This window comes from Mobula hypostoma, chromosome 12 (genome assembly GCF_963921235.1).
Source record: "Mobula hypostoma chromosome 12, sMobHyp1.1, whole genome shotgun sequence".
NCBI lineage: Eukaryota > Metazoa > Chordata > Chondrichthyes > Myliobatiformes > Myliobatidae > Mobula > Mobula hypostoma.
In genome coordinates, this window is record NC_086108.1 from 96,146,313 (window position 1) to 96,158,419 (window position 12,107).

At 37.7% G+C, this 12,107-nt stretch overlaps 1 protein-coding gene across 3 annotated transcripts in view; it reads left to right on the plus strand.

The window, feature by feature from the left end:
- tgfbr3 (transforming growth factor, beta receptor III) overlaps window positions 1–12,107 on the plus strand; it is a 165,064-nt gene that overhangs the window by 27,958 nt on the left and 124,999 nt on the right. For all 3 annotated transcript variants that reach the window (XM_063064667.1, XM_063064666.1, XM_063064668.1), the window contains exon 3: window positions 10,752–10,972. In XM_063064667.1, the coding sequence (XP_062920737.1) occupies window positions 10,752–10,972 (221 nt within the window). The remainder of the gene's footprint in view (window positions 1–10,751; window positions 10,973–12,107) is intronic.

Sequence of the window (12,107 nt, forward strand, 5' to 3'; positions counted from 1 at the left end):
GTCAAACAAAATACTTGGGAGGAATCATTTCTTTGCACTGAGTTGTGAAAATATGGGACTTTGCCCCGAAGCATGCTGATGATAGATATCAAAGGCAACTCAGATTCTGGAAATCCAAAACAAACAGAAAATGCTGGAAGCACTCAGCAGATCATGCAGAATCAGTGAGGAGAAAAACTTTCACATCAAGAAAGCCATCATCAGAACTGGAAAGATGAGAAAACAAGGATCTTACAAAGGGAGGAGGGGTGGAGAGAACAGAGGAAATGTCTGTGGTGGTGTGCACATTAAAGTTTTTCAGATAATCATTACTTTCAAATGTTGGAGACACGTAAACAGAAACAATCTAACAGTCTGTCAGTACTTTAGACAGTGTTTGAGATTGCTGTAGATGCAGGGAAAAATCAAGCTTTTATTTCTGATGAGGATCTTTGCACACATGAATTGATGAATTAGTTTATTATTGGCACACAGTCTGTAGTATGGTGAAACTCTCATCTTGCATACTATTCATACAGATCAATTCATTCCAGCAGTACATTAACATAGAAACATAGAAAATAGGTGCAGGAGTAGGCCAGTCGGCCCTTCGAGCCTGCACCGCCATTCAGTATGATCATGTATGAACATTAAGGTTGAACAAGGTAAAACAATTAACATAATGGGGAACCATTCAATAATCTTATAACTGTGGGATAGAGGCTGACCATGAGTTTGGTGATACATGGTTTCAGGCTTTTGTTTCTACTTCCTGTTTGTGGTGGGTGGGGTCTTTGATTATGCTGGATGTGAAAGGCATAAACAAGAGTCTGTGAGAGGAGGCTGGTTTCTGTGATATTCTGAACTCTGTCCACCTCTGTCTGTGATTTCTTGCGGTCACAGGCAGAGCAGTTGCCATACCAAGCCATAATGCAGCCAGATCGGACATTTTCCATGGTGCATTGATAAAAATTGGTTCGGGTCCAAGGGGACTTGCCAAGTATCTTTAATATACTGAGATAGTTGAGGCACTGGTGGGCTTTCTAGGCCGTGATGTTAATGTGTTTGCAAGGACAGGCTTACTTTTAGGAAGTTGAAACTCTCAACCCTCTTCACCTCAGCACTTTTGATGCATGTGCACTGCCCTCCTTCCTGAAGTCATTGACAACTCTTTTGTTCTGTTGACAGTGAGGAAAAGGTTGTTGTCACAACACCACGTCTTCATGCACTCTCTTTCCCTCCTGTACTCGGTGACTCATTGTTATTTGAGATGTGGCTCAAAACGTTGGTATCATCTGCACACTAGTAGATGAAGTTAGAGCAGATTGTGACCATGCAATCATGAGTAATGGGGCGCAGAATAGGAGGCTGAGGCTGTAGCCTTGTGGAGTACCAATGTTGAGACTAATCGTGGCAGACTCTGTTCATTAGAAAGCTAAAGATCCAGTTGCAAAGGGTGGTGTTGAATCCATTGTCTAGGAGTTTGGAAATGAGTTTGCTTGGAATTATAGTATTGAAGGTGGAGCTATGGTCAATAAACAATCTCTAATCTTGTTTCAGTCAGATCTATTAGGATTAGACCCTATTCCAGTGTTTCCCATCCCTTTTTAGCCCAAAGCCCTCCTAAAGCACCTTCATACTTGCCAATACCCCTCTTAAGCACATTATATTTTCTGGTGCCGCCATAGTGTAAAAACATATCTACCATATGCTAACATGAGAAAAATGATTCTGCTTTAGAATTTTATTTGTCTTTAAACCTAGCTTACACAGTACCTGTGCACTGTAGAGCAGCTTCAATATCAATGTGATCCTTGAGCAAGAGTTGAAATAACTGGTTCAAGTTGTGACAGCAAAAGCCTTAAGTCCCCACAAGTAACAATGTCCAAGCAGTTTCTGTTTTTTGGGACTGCACTGAAGCCTCTTTTAACAAGGTAGGAGGATGGAAATGCAATGAAGAGCAGTTTGACTCTTCTCCAAAGACCAAGAAACTTTTTATGACAGTGCAGTAACATACCACAAAAGCCAACATTTATGAAAAGCATTTTTGCTGCTTCTTTCTGAATTTCAATAATTTCTTCTTGCAAGCTTTCTTCCTGTTCTTCCACCTTGCAAAGAAATGGGTTAATCAAATCCATGAATCGATTCTGAAAATCCTTCAGTGACTGCAGGTGTAAGTAGTATTCTTGCAAATCACCATCTGTGAAAGACAGTAACATACTTTCCGTGTAGGGAAACTGAGAACGTTCTTCTCCCAATGTTTTGCTTACATATTTACAATTTTCTTATAAATGTGGACAATGCACTTTTTGCCTGGATTTAATTGAAATTCTCACCCTGCAGTTTCATATTAGAATGTTCATTTTGTCTCACAGTTTGGCTAGGTATGGCACATCTCCACATAAAGTTCAATCTTATTTCCCAAGCTCTTGTTGACTTTGAGCATAAATTCAGCCACAGTGTCAAAAAGATTAAAGAAACATTTTATGCTGCTACACTTTTGACACCCACGCACTTCAGTGTGAAAAAGCAAACGTTCAAACTCTTCATCGTTGTCTTGGCATAACTGGAAAAATATTTTGCTATTTAATGGATAAGCTTTAATTTTGTTGATAGCAGATATTACAGGAGTCATGCTTGAAAGAAAGTTGCTGGCTGCCGTTTTTGGCTGCGAGATGTTGACAATGAATTGTACAATGGATTGCAAACAGACTTGGAATTTCTTTTTTCATAAATGCCACTAAACCAGCATGGCAATCTGTCATATATGGAGCTCCATCTGTTGCAGAAGAAATCATGTTCCTAATCAGAATACATTTATCCTCTATATAGATTTTGAGCTTGCCGTAGATTGATTCTCCATTAATACTTGATTTTAACTTCTTACAAAGTAGAATCTCTTCATAAACGCTTCCATTTTTGATTGTCTTGCACAGTTGACTCACCTAGTTATATCCCAAATTATGTTTTTTGATCTCTGTGCATTGTTGATTCTTAATGTCTTCATTCATTTCATCAATACGACAAACTACAGAGTTATTACTTAGAGGAATTGATTTTAAAATGGTGGTATCCATTTTGAGAACAGTGGTAACAGCAGTGAGCACTTCTGATACAGCAGGCATTATTAATCTTTCACCAATTGTGTGAGATTTTCCACACTTTGCTATCATTTTGGAAATGTTATAAGAAGCAATGAGACCACCGTCAAGGTCATTCTTGGCTTTCTTGGCAAATGACTGGAATGTGCAATGCTTTTCAAATGTTTCTTTTATCTTCTGGAACTGAGACATACCATAGTAGACTTCTCAGGATGTCTTTTACGGAAGTGTTCCTGTAATCTTGATGGTTTCATGGCTTCATTAGACAGTACAGTATTACAAATAATAGATGGGGCATTGCTGATCTTACGGGAATGGAATAAAACTATACACCAGGTATGTAACATTGTGTTGATGTACTTTCTGTAGTTTCTGTTTCTTAGCAGGATTAGAATTCAAGGCTTCACTGCCTTCAGACTGGTATTTATCCATCATTAATGGCTAAATTGAAATTTTAAAATTAACACAGACTGGGAATGCCTATCAGATGATGACGGCAGCAGCAAGTTGACATGGTTGGTCAGGTCTTGTGCCTCGAGTTAGGGTACTGCTTACACCCCCCCCCCCCCCGCCAAGAATTGTGAATGCCCTCTGACGACTTCTATTTCCCCTAAGGACATCACTGTCCTATTAATTTAATTGGGAATCTTCAGCCTGGAAAACAGTGAAAGTGGTTCTCTTTAAGTTTTGCCTTAATGATTTTATTCATCTGTAAATAGTTTAAAATGTTTATTTTATGAAGTTTGATATTTTCTATTTAACTCTTCTCAGAGATATTTGAAAATGAGTTTTGACAGCAGATGAAGTCCTGATTCTGAGCCAGGCATCGAGAGCCTTACCAGAGGCCTTGTTGCTGTTTAATTCTAACTCTGGACACCTCCCAAGTGCTGAGAATCATCACTAATTCTGAGCAGTGGGCCAGATCCTTCCTGTTTGGGACCATTGTTACATGTATTATTTTTTTCGTTGTAGAGAGGGCAGCTTGGACTTCAGCAACGTAAAACAATTTGAAGTACCCAATGCACTGTTAACCATTCCCTGCACACCCTGAAGTAATGATCCAATGACTCTGAATGATTTTCTTTATTGTGCATGGCCAGCTTTAAAAGATTGTATTTACTGAGGACCTCAAAAGGAGTGACTTGAAATGCTAGTATCCTGAGTATGAAATATCACAAATCATAAAAGGTGAACAGTAGTGCCAATACAATCGTGGCGGGTCATATTGTGCTGGCCTAAGAGATGGGAATGTCTGCTGCCTCAATGCCAGTGGGTTGCTGCCAGCTCCAGACTTACGAATACACTGAAATTTGTTTTCATATTATCAAAATTTCCTGCATAAACAAACTTCCCGTTACACTTGAGTTGCCTCTAACTTGATACAGCTTCTAGTTCATAGTTTGGGTAGCGGTAATGTCTGAAACCTTACCTTTGACTGAAAATGAACTGCATATGCTGTTTTCTGGAAATTAATATGTATTACTGAATGTCAAGACATGTCTTTTTGAAGGTAATTGGTTCTTTGCCCTTTGAAGTACTCAATATTTGAAAAAGAGTTGAATCTGATTTTATTATGCTCAGAACTGGGAGCTATTATTCTCCTCGAGAGGCCGATACTGTGAAGTGAATGAACTTTTCAGATAAACAAAGCTGAACAGTTGCCATAGCAAATTTTGAACTCTGCCTGATGATAAAAGTTTTCACTAGTTGAATGCAAAACAGAGTAAGGTTACCTAGCTGCTTTTCGTTTGTTTTCTACTTTGATAATCAAATGTTATTGCATCATTTCACAGCTGTTTGTATTTGTACACTTTTTCATGTTGCATGAAGAATTTTAATAAAAGTATGGTCTTGTAAATCATGTTAATTATTGACTCGTCTTTGTGTTCTTGTGATAGCATTTGTTTATAATCCTATTAAATTTAGTTTTTAATTCAAGATGCATTATGTTGTGCAAACCCTTGCTAATGATAATGTATTGGTAACTTGTTTAAAGTATTGTGGCTTGGTAACCATAACACTAAATTATTGAATTCTAATTGACTTTCAATCTCTCAGCTTTCACACTTGTCTTATAGACAAGTTGGGGCAGTCCTAACTAAGTCTGTAAAGCATTTTATGTGAAGAGGAGAAAAACTTGACAGGACTAGGCATGTCTAGTAATTGCAAACCTTTTATTTAAGAAGCTGGATTGAGCTTTGGAAACATTCATGCTGGAGGGGTAAGTGTGACAGGTGCAGGAACATGAAAAGACAGGAAATGGAACCTAATTGAGCCTTGAAGTCAGCTATATTGTTTAACTATGAAGAGCCATATTCCATGATTTTTTAGTGAATGGAAATTTGTTGATTTTTAGCTTGAGATTTCAATTAAAACAGCATCTTATGTGGAAGGATTTTCCAGATTATTGCTATCTTTTGGGAAAGTGCTGCTTGGTTTCACTGCTTAATAGTGTAGCTCTAATTCTTTCTGTGACTAAAAGATTAAATTCTTCTAAATTATGACCTGTAATGAAATGTGGAGCAATTCTCTGCTAGCCTTGTTTTTTGGTTTCTCTCATTTTTTGCAAATCTTGGAATAAATGCTTTCTCTCTCTCTTTTGGGTCCTGATCTATTCCCAATATATGTCCCAAGGATATCTTCAGTTACTCAGTTTTTGATTTGTGTTATTTATCTCTTATGTGCAAACCTACTTAATGACATTTGCAAGATCAGGAGAAATTCACTTTGTACCATGCTAGCAATTTCTTTAGAAGTTGAAAAGAGATTAGTCAGAAGTCTTTGCTGGTTCTTTGATCAAATAGAATTTGTTGAAATGCTCATTAACGTCAAATGATATCAAACTGATTGATCTGTAATTACCATGTTTCTCCCTCTTTCTTTCTAAAGTAGTGGAGTAATACACGGTTTTCCAATCCAGTGGTATTATTCAGGAATCTAGTTGCATGTTGACAGTGACGGTTAATTACCGCAGCTATTTCTCTTAGTTTCTCTCCAGAGTTTATTAGATTCTCTGGAGATCTGTTTATCCTAAATTCTGTTATTATCTCAATTAATGTGAGTAAAACAAAAAAGAGTACATTGATTGTATTTCTGTTCTTCACTCGCTTTGGTGTTCTTTTATACCAGTGGTACTTTGCATTTATTTTCACATGAGAAGGGCGAAACAAAGTGTTCATTTAACAAGTCTACTATTACCATCTTATCCATTGGAGTCTTAACTTCATCCACCTTGAATATATGTACATATTTTTAAAACCTTTTGTTGTTAGTGTTGAAATACCATCCACGCCAGGACTGTCAGACTCCAAAACAGTTACTTTCCCCAGGCAGTAAGGCTGGTCAACATCTCCTGCCACTAACCCACCCGTCCACACCCTCAACCCACTATTTTATCATTTCCTGTCAGTCACCTTATGTACAGACACTCTTGTGCCTAGCATCACTTTATGGACATACAATAAGTCTACATTTCTACGTTACGTTATGTATTTACATCTGTTGTGTTTTTTATTATTGTGTTCTTTATCTTATTGTGTTTTTATTTTGTGCTGCATCAGATCCGGAGTAACAATTATTTCATTCTCCTTTACACTTGTGTACTAGAAATGACCATTAAAGAATCTTGAACTATCCATTTCAAATTTTCTCATACTCACTTCTTACATTCAGGTCTACATTTGCTTTGTTTTAATTGTTTTTTATTTATAGATCTTGCAGTGGATTGAACTTCGAGATATGTGAGAAAGCAAGAACAATTAGCAAGTAGATGAATTTATTTATTTTCATTTATTGACACCCTGTGCGAAGTAGGCCCTTCCGGTCCTTTGAGCCATGTTGCCTGGCAATCCCCCAATTTAACACTAACCTAAACACGGGACAATTTACAATGACCAATTAATTTATCAACCCATACATCTTTGGACTGTGTGAGGAAATCAGACCACTTGGAGAAAGCCAACACAGACACGGGGAGAACTTACAAGCTCCTTACAGGCAGTGGCAGGAACTTCATATTTATTTCATTATCTTTAGAAGAGCAATCTTTCTATGTGGATTTGAATTGTAAGTGTAAAGTAATAGTAGGGGAGGGATGAAATCTAAATGCTTTTTGACCTGGACATCAATCCCACCAGACTTGTGGTAAAGCTGCTTGTTAGATTGTTTGTATCTGGAAACAGAATGAGGGTGTTTGGGACAAAGGCAATATTTTTGGTATAAGTATATTATTGTTTAAATTATTTAAATTTTTAAAAAACTCTGGCCTAGGTTACCAGTGAAGAAGAAAGACTATTCAGTACATCAGTTCCCTTCCTTATTATGAGAAAGCTGTGTGCAGTCATGAGTCTTCTTGTTGCTTTTAAAGTAATCAAAGTTTTATGCAAAACTAATTTCTCCCCTTCATGCCCTTTATCCTACATATTAAATAGAACAGTGGGATGTCTAATCCATTCATTCAGTAGTTCCAATACTCAATACCATTTTGGGTGCCTTTCATACTGCTTTCCCCAACCTAATTGGATAGATAATTTTCAAGTATAAACTATTTTATTTGTCTCTCCATAGATGTGTAGGCCCAGGTGTTTCTTTCTATGCTGTACATCTCTGACTCTGACTTAGTGTGATGCCATTCAGTTTATTTTCAACAAGATTTTTTATCCAGGTTTATTTTTAATGGAATAAATTCACATAATATCAATTAGATTTGTATCTCCTGTCCTTGCTCTAGAACAGGGGTTCCCAACCTTTTTTATGCGTTGGTCCAATACTATTAAGGAAGGGGTTCATGAATCCCAAGTTAGGAACCTCTGTTCTAGAATGAAGAGGATATTATAAGCAAGTTCCCTACCCAGCAGGAAATATCCAACAACATTATCTGAATTTAAGGCTGAATTAATCACCAGTGTTGAATCACAAAGTTATAGAATCTTTGGGCACCGAAGAAAATCATTTGACCTATCAATTCTGGACTTTTCTTTTGCAGTGGAACCTAGTAAGTCCTATTCTTTCCTGTTTTCATCTTCTACTATCCTTGCAAATTACTGTCTTTCAAGAAGACCATGGTTGTTTCTAGTTAATAAAAATATTTTTCCTCACATCTCCTCTTAAGTTTATTGCCCTTCATTTTAATTCTGTTTTCTCATCTTTAAACCATCTACTTTTGAGAAGAGTTTACTAAATTTAAATCTGAAAGAACCTTACACACCTCTATAAGATATGCTCTGTACTATCTTTGCTGCATGGAGGATGTTCAAGCTTTTTCTGCCGAGCCCTGCAGCTGAAATCACTCATTCCTAAAATCAGTCCAGTAAATAACATTTCTTATACCTGGAACTATTCTTGCCTTCCAATCTATTACTTGCACCAGTTAACATATGAAAGACCTGAATCTGGTTTGTCTTTCTTTTGTTCTCCTGTTCAACTTTTTCTTCACTGAATATTGCATTGATTCCTTGTATGGACCCTTATTTTTCAGCTATGACCTTCTGAAAGGTCTATACTGTGCTCTATTGTATGTTGTAAATCAGGAGGTTTGCTTTAAACTTGTGCTCTCTCTGCTAAAGAGATATATTTCTTATTACCTACCCCTCATAATTTTGTATACTTCAGTCAAGTTCCTCCTCCTTTTCTCTCTCCAAGGAAAACAAATCCAACCTATTCTCTCTCTCTCTCTCTCTCTCCCTCTCCCTCTCCCTCTCCCTCTCCCTCTCCCTCTCCCTCTCCCTCTCCCTCTCCCTCTCCCTCTCCCTCTCCCTCTCCCTCTCCCTCTCCCTCTCCCTCTCCCTCTCCCTCTCCCTCTCCCTCTCCCTCTCCCTCTCCCTCTCCCTCTCCCTCTCCCTCTCCCTCTCCCTCTCCCTCTCCCTCTCCCTCTCCCTCTCCCTCTCCCTCTCCCTCTCCCTCTCCCTCTCCCTCTCCCTCTCCCTCTCCCTCTCCCTCTCCCTCTCCCTCTCCCTCTCCCTCTCCCTCTCCCTCTCCCTCTCCCTCGTAGTTGAATCCCAGGCAACATATGTATGAATCTCTTCTGCATTTAAAGATAAAGTAATATATGGGTTTTGCTGGGTCAAAGCTCTAAACTTGGATCATATAACCAAGCACAGAATCTCAGAATTGCTTGGGCTTATTCTCCTTTTTTTTCACATATACACTAAAAATCATGAAAGTTTTTTTCTTTCCTTGCTGTGTGGAATATTCTAGCAATGCTGTGCATTTATTGTATTTATCAACAGCTTGAAGTTATTCATTCAGTTTATGACCTGCAAAACAATCGGTGGTTGCTGGAGGCCTTGTCTGTGAGTTGGGGAAATGTTGGACATGTTTAAGAGCTTTCTCAGTTGTAAAACTGAGGTAATTTTCCAAGATGTGCAGGACAACAGATCACCACTGAAGAAAAATACCATTAATCAAAAAGTATAGGTAGTGTTTTTCAATCATGAGTGCTATGTCTCATTGCCATTTCAAATTTCAACCGTCTGGCACACTTAGTTGTTTAATTTGTGCCTTTTGGCTTGAAGGTGTTGTCAAGAAGGACAAAATACTAATATCAACTTATGTCATGAAATAAAACTCCTGTTCGTGTCTCTAAAAATACCCTGCCAACTTGGCAAATGAGCAGATTGCTGGGGAAAAAAATGGTTGTGATTAATGAATGTTCCATCCACATATGGATTTAACAAGTAGTTTGAAAGTTAACAATTTCATTTCTCTTTCTCTGAAAACAAAACACTCATTTCAGCTTATTTCGTCTTAGATGAATGGTTTCTATTGCAGTAAGTTTAATTCTTTGACATCAGATCTAGTGGGTGATAAAAGCACAGTGTAAAATGCATATTGCAATTTTAATTGTTGCAAAACAAAGAATATGAAGTTATTAACTTATTGTCAGTTCTCTCATTATATCTCGATTAAATAGATACAGAAGTTGTAGGGGTAACTTTGACTTTAAGCACAGGGCACAGAAATGGAAATTTAATTTATAGTAATTGATTCCTTAGTTTTAATTACTTTTGGATTTTGTTTTACTTTTGTAGAAATACAAATATTCAGATCCTAAGTTAGTGTTCAGTGTCTGGATAAACCCGTTCAGCTCATGCTGACAAATTTTGAATTGTAGTATTTCAGTACTAAGTAAGTTATTTGAATGTTTTGAAACTATTTCTTTAAATTTAAAGAACGCATTAAGTTTTCTAAGTGGCTCTTTAGAATTGGTGCCTTTAATCTGTAAAAATGTGTATTGATAACTTTATTGATCGTTGGACTTTAGTTACACTGTTCAAGGTAAGTTTATTATCAAAGTACAAATATGTCCCCATATACTACATTGAAATTTGTTTTCTTGCAAGCATTTGCAGGAAAATAAAGAAATGCAATAGAATTTATGGAAAACTGAAAATAACGAAGACTGACAAACAAACGATGTGCAAACTAAAACAAATCATGCAAATAATTAAAAGTTATTTTTACTCTTTGGGCCAGTGTATCACCTGCTTATTCTGTACAGCTATGTGAGCAGAAAGTCATGATTTATTCCAGTATTTTAACCTGTCAGGAAATGGACTAAGTCTGTTTCTAAGTCTTGCAAGTGGACCAGTTAGCTACTTACAATTAGAAATGATCAAGTTTTTTGGAGTTATTTTTCCAGTAAGCTTTGATTTTATGTTTTATTATCTGCAGGTCCTTTGGCAAGAAATGATTGTGTACTTGCACCAGTTGATGAATCCCACCCAGTGAAGACATTGCTGGAGAGCTTTACTGTCTCATCAGGCTGTGCAAGTGGAGGAACTGCAGGTCTCCCTCAAGAGGTGCACATTATCAACTTAAAAAGTACTGGAAAAGACCCCGACCATCAAGGAAAAGGAAAAAATGCAGAAACAGATGCCAACCATAAAGATAAGGCAAGCCAAAGTATCGACGATTTTACTGAGGGAGAAATGAAAAGTGTCCAGTCTAGCACTTTTTTCATTTAAGTTTCTACCCCAGCATCTGTTTATTCGATAGATGTATGAAGAAGGATGTGGTTGCTACTAGTCTATTGTTTCTGTTAAATGCCAGATAAGTTTCCTCTGCTTATCTCCTGCTGAATCTCTCAAGCCTTTTGATGCCTCTAGTTTTTAACTATTCTTTTTGACTCATCTTTTGCACCATACAAATTTGACAGTCCATGTGTTAAATCATTTCTAATTCCATTCATCATTATCTGTGCTCTAATTTAACTCCCATATTTGGCAATTTCAATATTTGGAAGTTCTCACCTTGTGCTTAACCTCCCATATTCTTATTCTTCTTTATCTGTGTAACTTCATAACAGCAATATATACCTTCAAGTCTCTTGCATTCCTGCTACTTATCCTGGTTTTAATTTCATCAACATTACCAGCAGTACCTTCTTCCAGCTGTGGATTTTCCTGATCTTTTTCTGGCTCTGTTTCTTCTTCTAAAAAACACTTTAAAATCTACTCTTTCAAATTCGTCTTGGGCATTCATTTTGTTATCTCTGGGACTGGGTGTTTATTTTTAACCATCACTGATGCAATGGGACATCATGTAGTGCTTATGCTCTAAGGAGCTATATAAATGCAGACACGAGGAAGTCTGCAGATGCTGAAAATTCACACAATACACACAAAAAATGCTGGTGAACGCAGCAGGACAGGCAGCGTCTCTAGGAAGAGGTACAGTCGGCGTTTCGGGCCGAGACCCTTCGTCAGGACTAACTGAAGGAAGAGGTAGTAAGAGATTTGAAAGTGGGAGGGGGAGATCTGAAATGATAGGAGAAGACAGGAGGGAGAGGGATGGAGCTAAGAGCTGGAAAGTTGATTGGCAAAAGGGATACGAGGCTGGAGAAGGGAGAGGATCATGGGACGGGAGGCCTAGGGAGAAAGAAAGGGGGAGGGGAGGTAGCCCAGAGGATGGGCAAGGAGTTATAGTGAGAGACAGAGGGAGGAAAAAAGATATGAAAAAAAAGGGAAAAGGGAACAAACAAACAAACAAATAAATAAATAAATAAGGGATGGGGTACGAAGAGGAGGT